The 18,653-nt window shown below is 42.2% G+C and overlaps 1 protein-coding gene across 3 annotated transcripts in view; it reads left to right on the top strand.

The window, feature by feature from the left end:
• The window catches only part of LOC143299486 (protein ST7 homolog), a 63,374-nt gene that overhangs the window by 38,197 nt on the left and 6,524 nt on the right, over positions 1-18,653 (top strand). For 2 of the 3 annotated variants that reach the window (XM_076612721.1, XM_076612722.1), the window contains exons 2-11: positions 2,147-2,229; positions 5,259-5,484; positions 8,494-8,664; positions 9,658-9,736; positions 12,450-12,504; positions 13,092-13,191; positions 14,547-14,644; positions 15,122-15,233; positions 17,556-17,628; positions 18,265-18,367. In XM_076612721.1, the coding sequence (XP_076468836.1) occupies positions 2,147-2,229; positions 5,259-5,484; positions 8,494-8,664; positions 9,658-9,736; positions 12,450-12,504; positions 13,092-13,191; positions 14,547-14,644; positions 15,122-15,233; positions 17,556-17,628; positions 18,265-18,367 (1,100 nt within the window). Of the gene's footprint in view, positions 1-2,146; positions 2,230-5,258; positions 5,485-5,657; positions 5,671-8,493; positions 8,665-9,657; positions 9,737-12,449; positions 12,505-13,091; positions 13,192-14,546; positions 14,645-15,121; positions 15,234-17,555; positions 17,629-18,264; positions 18,368-18,653 lie in introns of those variants that run through there. The other variant, XM_076612723.1, reaches the window with a different exon arrangement.

Below are 18,653 nucleotides of genomic sequence, written 5' to 3'. Positions count from 1 at the left end.
GTGTGCACATGAACCCACATTAGTTTCCATGTGTTTTAACTGTAATTTGTGTTCAGAATGTTGAGCTTGGTCTCATCTTTTCAAAGAATTGCACTTGACAGAAAACAACCAACCTACAGTCACTGTTATAGATTAAAAAGCACACACACACACACACACACACACACTCTTAAGAATGTATTGTCGTTTTTTTGTTAGTCCATTATTATTATCATTTCTGCCACTGCTATTACTATCACCATTGCCACCACCGTTGCTCACTGTATCTTTGTCATCACCACCATCACCACCATCATCACTTCCAGCAAAAACTTTACCACCATACTGTAACTTGATCACCATCATCGTCATCATCATTATCATCACTACCACCGTCACAGCCACTTTCATTGCTGCTATTACAATGATGATGATGATGACAATGATGACGATGATGATGCTTCAGGTCTGTTGTGCCAGTAGCAGTGCAGTGGACGATGGTGTTGTGTTGTTAGGATGATGATGATGATAATGATGACGATGATGATGATGATGATGACACAGGTCTGTTGTGCCAGTAGCAGTGCAATGGTTTTGTGTTGTTAGGGTGATGATGATGATAATGATGACAACGATAATGATGATGATGATGATGATACAAGTCTGTTGTGCCAGTAGCAGTGCAATGGACGATGGTGTTGTGTTGTTTGGAAGATGATGATGATGATGACGATGATGATGATTCAGGTCTGTTGTGACACAGTAGCAGTGCAATGGATGGTGGTGGTGTGTTGTTTGGAAGATGATGATGATGACAGTGATGATGATGACACAGGTCTGTTGTGCCAGTAGCAGTGCAGTGGATGGTGGTGTTGTGTTGTTAGGATGATGATGATGATAATGATGACGATGACACAGGTCTGTTGTGCCAGTAGCAGTGCAGTGGATGGTGGTGTTGTGTTGTTAGGATGATGATGATGATAATGATGACGATGACACAGGTCTGTTGTGCCAGTAGCAGTGCAGTGGATGGTGGTGTTGTGTTGTTAGGATGATGATGATGATAATGATGACGATGACACAGGTCTGTTGTGCCAGTAGCAGTGCAGTGGATGGTGGTGTTGTGTTGTTAGGGTGATGATGATGATAATGATGATGATGATGATGATGACACAGGTCTGTTGTGCCAGTAGCAGTGCAATGGTTTTGTGTTGTTAGGGTGATGATGATGATAATGATGACAACGATAATGATGATGATGATGATGATACAAGTCTGTTGTGCCAGTAGCAGTGCAATGGACGATGGTGTTGTGTTGTTTGGAAGATGATGATGATGATGACGATGATGATGATTCAGGTCTGTTGTGACACAGTAGCAGTGCAATGGATGGTGGTGGTGTGTTGTTTGGAAGATGATGATGATGACAGTGATGATGATGACACAGGTCTGTTGTGCCAGTAGCAGTGCAGTGGATGGTGGTGTTGTGTTGTTAGGATGATGATGATGATAATGATGACGATGATGATGATGACGATGACACAGGTCTGTTGTGCCAGTAGCAGTGCAGTGGATGGTGGTGTTGTGTTGTTAGGGTGATGATGATGATAATGATGATGATGATGATGATGACACAGGTCTGTTGTGCCAGTAGCAGTGCAATGGTTTTGTGTTGTTAGGGTGATGATGATGATAATGATGACAATGATAATGATGATGATGATGATGATACAAGTCTGTTGTGACACAGTAGCAGTGCAATGGATGGTGGTGTTGTGTTGTTTGGAAGATGATGATGATAATGATGACGATGATGATGATTCAGGTCTGTTGTGACACAGTAGCAGTGCAGTGGATGGTGGTGGTGTGTTGTTAGGATGATGACAATGATGATGATAATGATGCCGCTGCTGCTGATGATGATTCAGGTCTGTTGTGACAGCAGCACTGCAGTGGATGGTGGTGGTGTTTTGTCAGGATGATGACAATCATGATGACTTCGATGATGATGATGATGATTCAGGTCTGTTGTGACACAGTAGCAGTGCAGTGGAAGGTGGTTTTGTGTTGTTAGGATGATGACAATGACGATGATGATGATGATGATGATTCAGGTCTGTTATGACTCGGCAGCAGGGCAATATATGATGGTGATGTTGTGTTGCAGCCACCATGTTTCTCAACACCCTGACGCCCAAGTTCTACGTGGCTCTGACAGGCACTTCCTCCCTCATCTCCGGACTCATTCTGGTAATGACGACATTCATTTGTTGTTGTTGTCCTTGTTGTTGTTGGATCTCTGTCATCTCCGGACTCATTCTGGTAATGACGACATTCATTTGCTGTTGTTGTTTGTTGTTGTTGGATCTCTGTCATCTCCGGACTCATTCTGGTAATGACGACATTCATTTGCTGTTGTTGTTTGTTGTTGTTGGATCTCTGTCATCTCCGGACTCATTCTGGTCATGACGACATTCATTTGTTGTTGTTGTCCTTGTTGTTGTTGTTGTTGTTGTCCTTGTTATTGTATGTTGTTGGGTCTACCTTATCTCTGGACTCATTCTGGTAATAATGACATTCATTTGTTGTTGTTGTTGTCCTTGTTGTTGTTGTTGTTGTTGTCCTTGTTATTGTATGTTGTTGGATCTGCCTTATCTCTGGATGTTGACGTTGTTTGTTGTTGTTGGATCTCTGTCATCTCCGGACTCATTCTGGTAATGACGACATTCATTTGTTGTTGTTGTCCTTGTTGTTGTTGTTGTTGTTGTCCTTGTTATTGTATGTTGTTGGATCTGCCTTATCTCTGGATGTTGACGTTGTTTGTTGTTGTTGGATCTCTGTCATCTCCGGACTCATTCTGGTAATGACGACATTCATTTGTTGTTGTTGTCCTTGTTGTTGTTGTTGTTGTTGTCCTTGTTATTGTATGTTGTTGGATCTGCCTTATCTCTGGATGTTGACGTTGTTTGTTGTTGTTGGATCTCTGTCATCTCCGGACTCATTCTGGTAATGACGACATTCATTTGTTGTTGTTGTCCTTGTTGTTGTTGTTGTTGTTGTCCTTGTTATTGTATGTTGTTGGATCTGCCTTATCTCTGGATGTTGACGTTGTTTGTTGTTGTTGGATCTCTGTCATCTCCGGACTCATTCTGGTAATGACGACATTCATTTGTTGTTGCTGTCCTTGTTGTTGTTGTCCTTGTTATTGTATGTTGTTGGATCTACCTTATCTCCGTACTCATTCTGGTAATAATGACATTCATTTGTTGTTGTTGTTGTCCTTGTTGCTGTTGTTGTCCTTGACGTTGTTTGTTGTTGTTGGATCTCTGTCATCCCCGGACTCATTCTGGTAATGACGACATTCATTTGTTGTTGTTGTCCTTGTTGTTGTTGTTGTTGTTGTCCTTGTTATTGTATGTTGTTGGGTCTACCTTATCTCTGGACTCATTCTGGTAATAATGACATTCATTTGTTGTTGTTGTTGTCCTTGTTGTTGTTGTTGTTGTTGTCCTTGACGTTGTTTGTTGTTGTTGGATCTCCCTCATCTCCGTACTCATTCTGGTAATAATGACATTCATTTGTTGTTGTTGTTGTCCTTGTTGTTGTTGTTGTTGTTGTCCTTGACGTTGTTTGTTGTTGTTGGATCTCCCTCATCTCCGTACTCATTCTGGTAATAATGACATTCATTTGTTGTTGTTGTTGTCCTTGTTGTTGTTGTTGTTGTTGTTGTCCTTGATGTTGTTTGTTGTTGTTGGATCTCCCTCATCTCCGTACTCATTCTGGTAATAATAACATTCATTTGTTGTTGTTGTTGTTGTTGTCCTTGTTGTTGTTGTTGTTGTCCTTGATGTTGTTTGTTGTTGTTGGATCTCCCTCATCTCCGTACTCATTCTGGTAATAATAACATTCATTTGTTGTTGTTGTCCTTGTTGTTGTTGTTCTCCTTGTTATTGTATGTTGTTGGGTCTACCTCATCTCTGGACTCATTCTGGTAATAATAACATTCATTTGTTGTTGTTGTTGTTGTCCTTGTTGTTGTTGTTGTCCTTGACATTGTTTGTTGTTGTTGGATCTCCCTCATCTCCGTACTCATTCTGGTAATAATAACATTCATTTGTTGTTGTTGTTGTCCTTCTTGTTGTTGTTGTTGTTGTCCTTGTTATTGTATGTTGTTGGATCTACCTTATCTCTGGACTCATTCTGGTAATAATAACATTCATTTGTTGTTCTTGTCCTTGTTGTTGTTGTCCTTGATGTTGTTGTCCTTGATTGTTGTCCTTGATGTTGTTGTTGGGTCTACCTCATCTCTGGACTCATTCTGGTAATAATAACATTCATTTGTTGTTGTTGTTGTTGTTGTTGTCCTTGTTGTTGTTTGTTGATGTTGAATCAACTATATAAACAGCCAGTGTATGTGTAATCACCCTGGTTTTTTTTTGTTTTTGTTTTTTGTTTTTTTTCCGGTTGTTCGTGTGTGTGTGTGTGTGTGTGTGTGTGTGTGCAGGCACACGGGTGCCTATTTTTTGAAAAAACTATAATTTTGCTAGAGTCTCTCAGGAACTGATACATCTAATGGACTCTGAACTAGGACATCATTTAATAGTGATATGGTTGTGATACAGGCCTTTCTTATCATTGAAAAATCACTCCTTAGTCAGTGTATAGACCTTGAAGGTGAAAACACACCCAAAGACACAGCAATGATGATGACGATGGTGATCGACGATGATTACACAGGGTGATTACGTAGACACTGACTGTTTAGTGTGGGCCGATGGCCTAGAGGTAATGCGTCCGCCTTGGAAGCTGGAGAACCTGAGCGCACTGGTTCGAATCCCGACACAGTCGCCAGTATTTTCTCCCCCACCGCTATACCTTGAGTGCTGGTCTGGACACTGGTCATTCGGATGAGACGATAAACCGAGGTCCTTTGTGCAGCATGCACTTAGCACAATTAAATGAACCCAGGGCAACAAAAGGGTTGTCCCTGGCAAAATATTGTAGAAAAATCCACTTCAACAGGAAAACAAATTTTAAAAAGAAAAAATGGTGGCGCTCTCAGTATGGCGATGCGCTCTCCTTGGGGAGAGCAGCCCGGATTTCACACAGTGTGAAATCCATTGTGACAAAAAAGAATAATACAATGATAATACAATACAATACAATACAATACAATACAATACAGTGTTTATATATCTTTGCTGTATATCAGCCTGATTGGTTCTTCCCTCACTTATCTTTTTTTTTTTTCTTCTTTCTTTGTTTCTTTCTTCCCCCAGATATTTGAGTGGTGGTACTTCAAGAAGTACGGGACGTCCTTCATCGAGCAGGTGTCCCTCAACCACATCTCCCCGCTGCTGGGGGGAGGGGAGGTGGCCGGGGAGGGGGCCCAGGGCGGCGGGGCGGCGGTCAACAGCGTCAGCCCTAGCCCCTCCTCGGCCAGCAACACCTCCTCCACCCCGGAGTCCAGCCGCAGCGCCACCAATCAGCAGTCCTCTGTACCTGGTGAGGGAGGGGAGGGTGGTGGTGGGGGGGAGGGCTAGGGGGGGGGGGGATGGAGGGGTTGTGTGTGTGTGTGTGTTTGTATGTGTGTGTAAAATAGTGTATGTGTGTGTAAAATAGTGTATGTAAAACACCTCCACCCCTCCGAGTCCAGCTGCAGCACCACGAGTCAGCAGTCCTCTGTACCTGGTGAGAGGGAGGTGGGAGAAGTGGGTGTGGGTGTGGGGGGTGTATTTGGAGGGGATTTGGGGGGTTGTGTTTTGTGGATGTGTGTGTGTGTGTGTGTGTGTGTGTGTGTGTGTGTAAAAGACTTCCACCCCTGAGTCCAGCCACAGCACCCACCAGTCAGCAGTCCTTTGTACCTGGTGAGGGAGGGTATGAGTGTGTGTGTGTGTGTGTGTGTGGGGGGGGGGGGTGATTTGGAGAGGGGTGTTTTGTGTGTGTGTGTGTGTGTGTGTGAAACACCTCCATCCTTGAGTCCAACTGCAGCATCACAAGTCAGCAGTCCTCTGTACTTGGTGAGGGGGCATGTGTGGGTGTGTGGGATGGGGGGGGGTTGAGTTTGTGTGTGTGTATGTGTGTGTGTGTGTGTGCGTGCGTGTGTGTGTGTGTGTGTGTGTTATTTTGCCTAATCCATAAATGGAAATAATTCCCCAATAATTTCTATGCTTTAAGTCTCAAGACACGAACTGAAGAAGGGGGGAAAAACCCCCCAAATAAACTGCAGGCAAGAAAAACAATTTTTTTAAAGGGTGGCATTCTTTTGTGTAGCCACGCGCTCTCCCTGTGAAGAGCGGCCCGAATTTCACACAGAGGAATATGTTGTGACAAAAAAGAGTAATACAATACAATACAATACAATACAATACAATACAGATAAACTTGAGATCAGACAGGGTTAGATGAAGATGGACCCAATAATTTGAAGCAGAACCAAACCAAACCTGAATGTTAATTACTGCTGTACAACAACACCACAGACACTGAGACAGGATTTTTTTTTTTCAATAGGAATTTGTTCATGATGCTAATACTCTTCTCATTTTCTCTGAATACAGTTATTGAATCAGTCGTGTATATGTATGAACGTTGTTATGAGGGGGTGGGGGGGTGGGTGGGGGGTTGGGGGGGGGGGAGTAGGGTGACCATCTGTTTCCCTTTGTCCTTTTTGTGTACAGTTTGGAGCTTCAGTCCTGTTTTACAGCTGTGTGTTAATTATGAAACTGGATGCGTTTTCCAGGGTTGTAATTTTGTAATAAAAACTGTGTGCATGTATGTCTTTGAGACACACAGAGAGAGCGTGTATGTGTGTGTGTGTTGTGCACATGTGGAAATGTGTGCTTTTGTTCTGGTTTACATTACTGTTTGTATTCAGGTAACATATGATTATGTAATTATGTATGTGGTGGCTCCTGGGTGGTTGTGCGATTGATTGTTTTGTGTGTGTGTGTTTGAATGAACAGAAAGAAAAGGCTGGGATCGCAACATTCAGATGAAAGGCTTCAAGATCAGTATTATTAGTATCAGTATCAGTAACTCAAGGAGGCGTTACTGCATTCGGACAAATCCATGTACGCTACACCACATCTGCTAAGCAGATGCCTGACCAGCAGTGTAACCCAACGCGCTTAGTCAGGCCTTGAGAAACAAAACAGTGACAAAAAAAACAAAAACAACATTAAATATAGTAATGAATAAATAATTACACAGATAAATTAGTAAATGAATTTGAGAAAAGGAAAGAAAAAAAAAAAGAGCCTAAATGAATATATAGATAGATAAGGCTTCAAGAGATAAGAACAATGAAAAAGAAGAAAAAAGCAAAATAAAAACAACAACAAACAAACAAACAAAGAAAAGACACTTTCTTAGTTAACAGCTTGACCATCTTGCTGACACGGGTTATTACTTTTTCCTTTTGGTGCCACACACTAACTGTGTCAAACTCTTTAATGCATCACTTTGACATTGTAAGTTTTTTTGTCATACAAAAACCAAGCAGAGAGTATATGTGGAGTGATGGCCCAGAGGTAACGCGTCCGCCTAGGAAGCAAGAGAATCTGAGCGCGCTGGTTCAAATCACGGCACAGCCCCCAAAATGTTCTCCCCCTCCACTAGACCTTGAGTGGTGGTCTGGACGCTAGTCATTCGGATGAGACGATAAACCGAGGTCCCGTGTGCAGCGTGCACTTAGCGCACGTAAAAGAACCCACGGCAACAAAAGGGTTGTTCCTGGCAAAATTCTGTAGAAAAATCCACTTCGATAGGAAGAACAAATAAAACTGCACACAGGAAAAAATACAAAAAAAATGGGTGGCGCTGTAGTATGGCGACGCGCTCTCCCTGGGGAGAGCAGCCCAAATTTCACACAGAGAAATCTGTTGTGATAAAAAGAAATACAAATACAAATACAAACACAAGCTCCCTGTTTGGGTGTCGTAAAAATATACCGTATCATGTTAAAACTCTTGATACATCAGTTTAGCATGGTAAGTATATTTGACCAAAACAAGGAGTATAACACAAAATCCCTGTTTTGGTGTCATAAGAATATACAGTACCATGTCAAAACTCTTAATGCCTCAGTTTGACTTAGTAAGTACGTACATCCATCCAAACGGGGTAACTCCACATGCTCACTGAGGTGATTGATTTCAGTCAACACATGTTTTAGTGACATGATTGACCAGACAGATGCTTTTGGGAGTATGGAGTGATACCGTAATATTCTTTCCCCCCCCCTCCCCCCGACCCCCCTCCTCCTACCCCCCCAAAAAAAAGAATTCCCATCTCAAAGCACACACCACTTTTCCCTCCCAAGACCATCGAAACTGATACACAGCCAAAAAAAAAACCTAAAAAAAAACAACCCCAAAAAACGGCGGACGGATGAGCGGCATGTTTGAAGAGGAGCAGAGAGGGAGATAGCCGGAGACAGGGGGAGGGGCGTATTTGCTGTCCATTGATTTCTCTCTCCCACCGCCGATGATGATGATGATGATGTGTTTTCAGACTGTAAACTGTGGCGGAACCCCCTGAACCTGTTCCGGGGGGCAGAGTACTTGCGCTTCAGCTGGGCCACGGGCAAAGAGCCCCTGACGTATTACGACATGAACCTGTCGGCCCAGGATCACCAGACCTACTTCACCTGTGAGGCCGACGCCGGAAAACCCGAGTACGAAAGTGAGTAGTGAGTGAGGGAAGGGAAGGGAAGGGAAAGGAAGTTGTAGAGTGACTTAGTTATTATTGATGTGGTGATGCTTTTTTAGTCTCCTTGTTTTTGGGTTTTTTTGTTGTTGTTTTTTTTTCCATGAAAAAGAACAGGAGAGAGGAAGTGGGTTGAATGTTGATGTAGATTGTCATGTACACTCATACACACATGTGCATGTGCTCACGTACGTAACACACACACACACACACACACACACACACACACACACAAACACATGCTCATGCAAATGCACACACAGACACACACACACAGACACACACACACACACACACAACACACACACACACACTCACAACACATATGCACACACAAGAACAAGCACACACACACATGAACACACACACACTCACGAACACACACACGCACACATCAACACAAACACAGACACACACACACACACACACACACAAACAAACAAACAAACATATCCACCACACAAGCAAACCACACACACACACACAACTTAATGATTGTCCAGGATATTAACTCTTTCCATACGAACGGCGAAAGAGACGACGTTAACAGCGTTTCACCCCAATTATCATCATCAAAATATTGCAAGCTGAAGGCTCTTATACTGAAGATGTGAATGTTGACAAAGAATACCACAATTCTGACGATGGAAGCTAATGGTTGGGTCATTCAGACACTCACTGGACATCCGAGGGGTCTGTGTAGAGGAGAAGAGAGGACTGGCTGTACTGAGTGAGTTAAACAGTCGGAAAGCCTTCAGCTAAGCACTACAACAAATATGAAAGAGTGGGAAGGGGATGAGAAGAAACAGACAAAAAAGAATAAAGAAAAACAATTAAAGAGAAGAAATACTGAAGGGAACAGAGAAGAAAGATATGAAAGGGGAAAAATAGGGGAAATAGCACTGAAGGAAAGTGGGATGGAAGAAAGAAAGATGAAAGAGGGGAAATCAAAGCCTTGTTGCCTTTCAGTCATGCAGATGGCATGGAGGGAACGGAACCCGCAAGCCCGGATCAAAGCTGCTCACGAAGCGTTAGAGAAAAACTCAGAGTGAGTGCTGCTGATATTTTGTGTGGATCTCTGTGTGTGTATGTGTGTGTGTGTGTGTGTGTGTTTGTGTGTGTGTACTGTGAGTATAGACATTGATGTGTTAGTGTGTATGCAATGTTGAACATGGGTCAACGTGTGCTTATGTATGTGAGTGTGTGTGTGTGTGTGTTAGACTCTAGAGCGGATCATTAATGAGTTTGTGTGTTTGTCATGTCATTTGTGTGTGGGTTTCTATCCTGTGCTGCTTGTGCTTGTACAGGTGAGTGCATACATGTGTGTGTGTGTGTGTGTGTGTGTGTGGAAGTGTTCAACTCTGGAGCGGATCATGTTTATGAGTTATTGTGTTTGTCATGTCATGTGTATATTGCGGATCATTAATGAGTTTGTGTGTTTGTCATGTCATTTGTGTGTGGGTTTGTATCCTGTGCCTGCTTGTGCTTGTACAGGTGAGTGCATACATGTGTGTGTGTGTGTGTGTGTGTGTGTGTGTGGAAGTGTTCAACTCTGGAGCGGATCATGTTTATGAGTTATTTTGTTTGTCATGTCATGTGTATAATTATGTTTATCTATGTGTGTGAATGTGTTTGAAATGGTGCATTGATTGTGTAGCTGCAGCTTTGAAAAAGAAAAAAAAAAAAGAAGAAGCAGTAGTATTAGAGTTTGTCCTGTCTGTGAATGAATCACAGTTGCACATTTGGGTATGTTATGATGCGGTCAGTTGTTTTGTGATTGTGTGGGTGAAAACACTGCCCAAAGTCACACATGTCTGACCTTTCCACTTCAAAGTGACACTTGTTTGACATTTAATGTCATTGTCTGGGCAGGGCACGCACACGCACATGCGTGCGTGCATGCGTGCTTGCTTTGTGTGTGTGTGTGTGTGCGTGTGTGTGTGTGTAAGAGAGTAGAGAGAGAGTGTGTGCATATGGAATTGAGGAAGTGTGTGTGTGTGTGTATCTGTGGAAGTGAGAGAGAATGTGTGATTACATGTGTGTGTTTGAGAGAGAGAGAGAGCATGAGAGAGAATAATTGTGTGTTTTTCATGACAGAAATGAGAGCTTGTGCATCTGTGTGCTTGTGAGTGTGTGTGTACATGAATTCATATACGTGTGTGTGTGTGTGTGTGTGCGCATGTGAACATGCACATTTGTGTGTGAAATTATGAAATTGTATGATTCAGCGTGTTGATACACTGTAACAGTAGCATACCAATAAACTCCATCTGTTACAACATAGAAAACCTACAACCTGACACTATGAATCAGCTCAGTTCATGACGGGCGCAACAGCTGAGTGGTTAAATTGGTCTGTGTGAAGGTCCTGTGTTTGAATCCCTGGTCACAGTGACTGGTAGGTAAAGGGTGGAGATTTTCCTGATCTTCCAGGTCAACAGATGTGCAGACCTGCTAGTGCCTGAACCCCCTTTGTGTGTATATGCATGCAGAAGATCAAATACGCATGGTAGAGATCCCATAATCCATGTCGGCGTTCGGTGGGTTATGGAAACAAGAGCATACCCAGCATGCATCCCCCTCCACCCCTCCCTCCGAGTATGAATGGCTACATGGTGAATGTAAAAAAAAAAGTCATAAATATAACAGCCCATCATGTATGTGAGTGAATGTGGGAGTTGCAGCCCAGGAACGAAGAAGAAGAAGAAGCTCACTACACTGCAGAAAATGAAAGTAGGGAGGGACGGGCGCAATAGCCCGAGTGGTTAAAGCGTTGGACTTTCAGTCTGAAGGTCCCGGGTTCGAATCACGGTGACGGCGCCTGGTGGGTAAAGGGTGGAGATTTTTACCATCTCCCAGGTCAACATATGTGCAGACCTGCCAGTGCCTGAACCCCCTTCGTGTGTATACGCACGCAGAAGATCAAGTACGCACGTTAAAGATCCTGTAATCCATGTCAGCGTTCGGTGGGTTATGGAAACAAGAACAAACCCAGCATGCACACCCCCGAAAGCGGAGTATGGCTGCCTACATGGCGGGTTAAAAACAGTCATACACGTAAAAGCCCACTCGCGTATATATGAGAGAACGTGGGAGTTGCAGCCCACGAACGCAGAAGAAGAAGAAAGAAGAAAGTAGGGAGGGAAGGAGTGTTGTGCAGACTGACCGTACCTTGTGTACTCATCCCAACACATTCTGTTGTCCAGTTTTCAGCCATTTTCTCAACTGCAAAATCTGACAGCAAACTAAGCATTCATGAACGTTTTTTCTGTCCTTTTGACTTAGAGGGGAAATGAAAAGATCATCTATGGAAACGTGAAAGGATAAATTCTGCTGTTGTTGATATATGTCCGTTCTTGTTTTGTGAAGCATTTTCATCATCCTGTAGTTTTACAGGCGAGACTTGCTTAGCAGATAAATCGATTTCAAACATTCTAAGCTATGAAGACCATGCTATTTTACTTTTAGTTTTCATCGAAATAATTTTCACTTGATTTAAACACAAGTGTTAGGTGGTCAGATGTGGCATTTTGAAGAAGTGCCAGTCTGATAAGAAAACCTTGAGCTAAGACTCCATATTAACATAAAATGTGCTCTGGCAGAGTCTGAAAGTAGGGGAAAGTCAACAATGTGTGTGTGTGTGTGTGTGAGAGAGAGAGAGACAGAGAGAGAGAGAGATAGTGTGTGTGTGTGTGTGCGTGTGTTTACATGCATGTGTGCATGTGTGTTTGTTTAACACTTTACATTTCCCTGTGTTTCAGCTGTGCTCCTGCATTGATACTGTTGGCAGAGGAGGAGGCTTCCACAATAGTCGATGTGAGTCTTTGTGTCTCGCTGTTTGTCTTCGGTGGCTACGCTCTGTGTGTGGCCACTGTGTTTGGTCAGAGCACTGACAATGGCCGTGGCCTTGTGTGTGTATGACTATTATTCTGATTTGCATCTGAGTGTGAGTTTGCAGAGATAAAAGTTTTGTGACTCTGTGTGTGTGTGTGTGTGTGTGTGTGTGTGTGCAAGTAAGCACGTATGCATTTATGATAGTGTGTGTGTTGTGCATGTTTGTGTGTGTGTGTGTGTGTGTGTGTGTGTGTTAGTTTGTGCATATATGATTGTGTGTTTGTAGGATTAATACCTCATTTAATAGATTATTATTTTAGGTATGTGATACTTGATAATTCTATGTAGGTGTAAGGAGTGCAAGGAGGTGAAAATCACAAAGAAATAAAAAGGTCGTTGGACACTTTCTTTTTTCTTTTTTTCCCCCCTAGTTTCTCGGTTTATTTTTCCTGTCTGCAAAAATCTCCCCGAGTGTTGTCAGTTTAATGCATCAATGTGTACAGCTTTTTTTCCCCTCCATCCACCTGTTGGTAACCCCACTGACTTGCGTTGCTGTGCGCTCCTTGCAGGCAGAGAAGACACTGAAACAGGCGTACAAAGCGGCAGAAAGCAGCTACCGCAAGTCTCAGGCCACACAGCATCAGAACCCAGTGCAGGAGGCATTACACAGTGAGTGCGTTGTTATCGAGTCAGGCTTTTGTTGGGACAGGGCCCATTCTGGAATCAGAACTGGAATAACTTTTATGATTATGATCTCTCAGTAAGAGAAATTATTCAGCGTGGTGAAGTCTCTGATACGTGTGTACGAGAAGAGCAGTAAAGCATGCCTTGTAACTTATGCAGCAGAATCATGTGCAGCAAAGTCCTAGCAAAGCAAGCCTGATTAAAAACATATCACCTTTTGATGATCTAGAACTGACTCACGCTCATGTGCACATGTGCATGCACATGCGCGTGCACACGCACACACGCACGCACACACGCACGCACGCACACACACACACACACACACACACACACACACACACACACACACACACACACACACACACACACACAAACAAACAAACACACACACACACACACACACACACACACACACACACACACACACACACACACACACACACACACACACACATGCCTGTACACACACTTGTTTGCACGTACAAAGTATTGATAAGTCAGTGTAATGGTGTGTCATGGATTTCTTTCTTGTTTTTTTAATATATTTCAATATTTCCTTTTAGATTTAATTTCCGTGTTTCAATGACAAAGCTAGATCTGGTTTTCACATTTCTGTAGACAAAACAAAAAAAACGTCTAGTATTTTTTGTTTTTTTTTTTTTCTGGTGATTTTTGGAATCAAAAGTTTCAGTCTTCATCATTGAAGCACTGACATTTGAAAGTTGCAATGGAATCATCATCACTTAGAACATCAAATGCATGCACATTTTGTACAAATTTCTTCATGGTGTGGAAGATTCACCGTCTTTCTCTGAAAGGTTGTTTGTGGCTAAATTTTTACAGCTTCCGAAAAGATCAGTTCTGATGTTTTATATACAGTGAATTGAGGTGGTATTACATTGTGAGCTTTTTATTCTTTATATATGTATGTGTGTATATATATATATATGTATATATATATATATATATATATATATATATATAATTTTATTTTATTTTATTAAAAAAAATTTTTTTTTATATAAATAATATTAGTAACGAGTGGTATTTGAGTCAAAGTCTAAACACCATTAGTGAATGTAATGGCTGCCCATATACTTTGGTTTAGGGGGTTTTTGGGTTGTTGTGGGTTTTTTTGTTTGTTCTTGAAATAACCCTGAAGGATTAGAATTTATATTTGGAGCCATGCAGCTGCTGTCACTTATACTCACTGCCAGTCATTCCCAGAATTTGAGGCTGTTAGGAGTTTTGGATGTTAACTCTTTTTCCCCGTTATCTCTCCTGGGTCTAATTTTCTTTTTCTTCTTTTTTTCTTTTTTTTTTTTATCTTGTTTCAGGGCGAGACACCAACATTCTGGTCTACATAAAGCGTAGACTTGCCATGTGTGCACGGAAACTGGGGCGTACCAGAGAAGCTGTCAAAATGATGAGAGATGTAAGAGGGAGAGAGAGTGTGTGTGTGTGTGTGTGTGTGCATGTGTGTTTTATATGCATGTGTTTTATTACACAGGGTACATGTGTGTGTGTGTGTGTGTGCGTGTATGCGCACATGTAGACAGTGTGTGCATGTGACAGTGTGTTTTCAACCAGTTCCAGAAACACACATGCATACTTTTTTCTCACAAAACAACACCAAAAACCCTTGCAAGGAAAATCCTTGTATTATAACAGTGATACTACATAAGGAAGGTTGTTTTTTATGTGTGTGTGAGAGAGAGAGAGTGCATACCTCTCATACTTGTTTTGATATATTTTTTCTTTCATATCACTGGAAATCTTTTTTTTTTTTTAATGACAATTCTTCATAACAATGATGATGAAGTTGATGGACCCCCCCTCCCCCTCCTCTCTCCCCCCACCCCCACCCCCCTCCGCCCCTCCCCCCCGTCCCACATCCCCTTATACTGTGCAGCTTCTGAAGGAGTCCCCAGGCATGAACTTCAGCATCCAGGAGAACTTGATAGAGGCCCTGCTGGAGCTGCAGGCCTACGCCGATGTGCAGGCCGTGCTGGCCAGGTTTGATGGTGAGTCACTTGCTGCTGAGGTCTGGACTCCTTCATGCCTGTGTGTGTCGATGATGATGATGATGATGATATGAGTACTTATATAGCCCCCCCCCCACCCTCCTCAACCCCACCCCCACCCCCCACACACACCCCAGTGTTGCACTGATCGTCTGACAGGTTGTGGTGGCAGTAAGGGGTTACAGTCGTGTATTCATGACATGAGTTTCCTGTGTTCTATCCCTGGTTTTGCCACTCGTGGGTTGAGGTTTTTACAATCTCACAGGTCAACATGTGTGCTGACCTTCTAGTGCCTGAACCCCTCTTTTGTGTGTGAAAACACGTGTAAAAGATCAAATACACATGTTATATATACAACCGCCTGATGGCTTGCCATTGGGCGCTCATCATTCGTTTCCTGTGTCATTCTTCAATCAGATTTCAGGCTCGCACATATACACAGCTCAGACAGAAATGTAACATTTTACGTGTATGATCGTTTTGACTATTTACCCTGCCATGTAGGCAGCCATACTCCGTTTTTGGGGACATGCATGCCATAACCCACAGAACGCTGACATAGATTACAGGATCTTTAACATACATATTTTATCTTCTGCATGCGTATACACATGATTGTTTGGAAGGTGCGGTAGCTGAAAGTGTTAGAGCGCTGGATTGACGACCTGAGTTTCCTGTGTTCTATCCCCCTGGTTTTTGGCACCCGTGGGTGAAGATTTGGCCAATCTTCTAGGTCAACATGTGTGCAGACCTTCTAGTGCCTGAACCCCTCTTTGTGTGTGAAAACATGTGTAGAAGATCAGTTACACATGTTAAAAGATCCTGTGATTCGTCATGTCAGTGTTTGATGGGTTATAGAAAAAAAAAAGAACATACCCAGCTTGCGCACATCCTGAAAAACAGTATGGCTGCCTGCTTGGCAGGGTAAAAACAGTCATACACATAAAAACAAAAAGCCCTCTCATACATACAAGTGAACATAGGAGTTGCAGCCCATGAATGCAGAAGAAGAAGAAGGTGATGGTTAAAACAACCCAATTGCAGGAGACCATAAGCATGTTGGTCAAGGGCTGACCAGTGTCTTGGGCTTATTATGCCCAGGTCAGGCATCTGGCCTTTTTTTTTTTTTCCAGGCAGATGTAATGCAGCGTACATGGATCAGTGCACATGCTTTGACATCTCCTTGAAACTGGAACTGAAGCACAGAGGGAGGTGTTTGAAAGGGGGGAGGGGAGTGAGAAGGGGGGGGGGCAGGTGAGCAGTCCAGTGTGTATTTAATTCAAAACAATTATTTTACAGATCTAAGGCTGGTTTAAAGTCATTACAGACATGGTAACAAGCAGTTCATTCAGCAGATAAATTGCTCCTCAGAATCTGCTTGAGCAGTAAGTGAAGAGAAGAGGAGAGATAGCTGTTGAAAAAAAAAAAAAAAAGAAGAAAAAGAAATGAATAAACAAACCTCTTTCACAAAACATAGACATAAGAAGAAAGTTATAGTTTTTCAGACAACTACTTTCACAGGGTTCATACAGGTTTTAAAAGCTTTTGAAAATGTTTTGAAAAAAGGACACAACTTTTTTTTAATCCTTAGAACTAGAAATCTTTAGGTTTGTAAAAGTTTGTTTTTTTAAATTTGGCTCTCTTTATTGAAAAAAAAAAATCTGTACATTGTTTCTGTCAGTGACTGATAAAATGCTGCTAGGAGATGTTCCACCTGAATTTAGATTTAAAAGTAATATAATGATTGAAAGAAATCCAGTCATGAAAGGATCTTTCTGATGTAAATTGTGGTTTTCATCTACTCATGCAAGGGACATAAGCCAGGACTTGAAACGACTTGTGTTTTATGTGGGTTCTGTGTTCATTGTATAATAGGAAGTGGTGAGTTCTGAGACTATCACAAAGTCAGGTGTGCACATTTATGTGCTGAAACAGTGCACCATCAAGGTGTTAAGATTTTGTAGAGAGATCTTTGGAACAAGTAAAGTTATTGTGATTGAACCTGTCCTCCATTCTGATACTAGTTTATGGGCTTTTATACATTCTGAAAGCAGTTTGATGTGTTAGTGAAATTTTCTGTTACAGATAAAGACATCATACATCAGATTTCAATTGTTTTTTGTACATACATGTGAAACATAGATTTGCAGCAGCAACAACTTTACCCAGAGATGGTCTGTGTGAGTGTCTGGGCATGAAGCAGTGATTACAGTAATCCTTGCCTTCCTTTCCAGAAAAACAGAGAGAGAAAAAAGTGGAGTGCAGATCCACATTATTGCAAGACTGATGGAAGGCCTATGTATAATTTTGATTTTGTTGCAGATATCAATCTACCCAAGTCAGCAACCATATGTTACACTGCAGCATTGCTCAAAGCGAGAGCCGTTGCTGACAAGTAAGTTCTTTTGTGTTTTACTTCAGTCATCAGTGTCTGGAAGTGGCTTCTTCATTCTGGTACCATCATGCTTGCTACCACATCTCTCTCAGCCCAGCAAAGAACAGCTTGTAGAACGCAGTGTAATGCCAAATGTAATTAAAAAAAAAAAATTATATTCCAAACTGCTCTTTGTTTTCAATTCAATTCAATTGAAAAACACTTTATTAATCCATATGGAAATTATGTGCAGTCACAGGCTTATTGTAAACACCAACATAAAATGAACATGCGCAACATAAAAGACATTAAAACAAGTCAAATAAGAACTCACAGTAGCTGACGATAGACTAAAACAAACCACACACACACACACACACACACACACACACACACACACACACACACACACACACATGTGCGTGGGCGTTAAGACAGGTATTGCACAACAATGTATACAAATATATAAAAAAAATCTAGCAAATAAATTGTTATGATGAGTGGCATTCTACAGAAACCCTGCAGTCATTTTGCTTGAAATGGGTAGAATGTAAAATTTGAGCATTGATGAAATATTTGGCAGTCCTAGGGGTGTTGGCATAAAATGAAGAGTTCCTGTGCACTGAAATTCAACACATTCCATTGGTGTTGTGGCAGGTTTTCCCCAGACATAGCGTCCAAGCGCGGTCTGAGCACGGCAGAGATGACAGCGGTGGAGGCCATACACAGAGCTGTGGAATTCAATCCACATGTTCCTAAGGTGAGCTTGGGGCGGTAGTGCGGGCAGGGTACTTTGTCACCACTCCAACTGTGGGAGCTTGTGGCCCTGGTCTTTCTGTTTCGGGGCACCAACCTTTGTTTCACCTCTAGTGTGTCACACCATTCATGTTTTGTGGAGTTTTCTCATGGCACTGTGGTTTTCTTGCATGGATGAGTCCGTTTGAATCCTTAATCTTAGTAGTTAAGGGGTGCCTGGTGAAAGATTTGCATGATAATGATCAATGCAGGTTTCAGTTTCACTTCCAGCCTCTTGTTCTTTTTTTTGT

This window comes from Babylonia areolata, chromosome 25, assembly GCF_041734735.1.
Source record: "Babylonia areolata isolate BAREFJ2019XMU chromosome 25, ASM4173473v1, whole genome shotgun sequence".
In the NCBI taxonomy this organism is placed as follows: Eukaryota; Metazoa; Mollusca; class Gastropoda; order Neogastropoda; family Buccinidae; genus Babylonia; species Babylonia areolata.
Note: the sequence above shows the minus strand (reverse complement) of the source record. Positions and strands in the feature narration are given on the sequence as shown.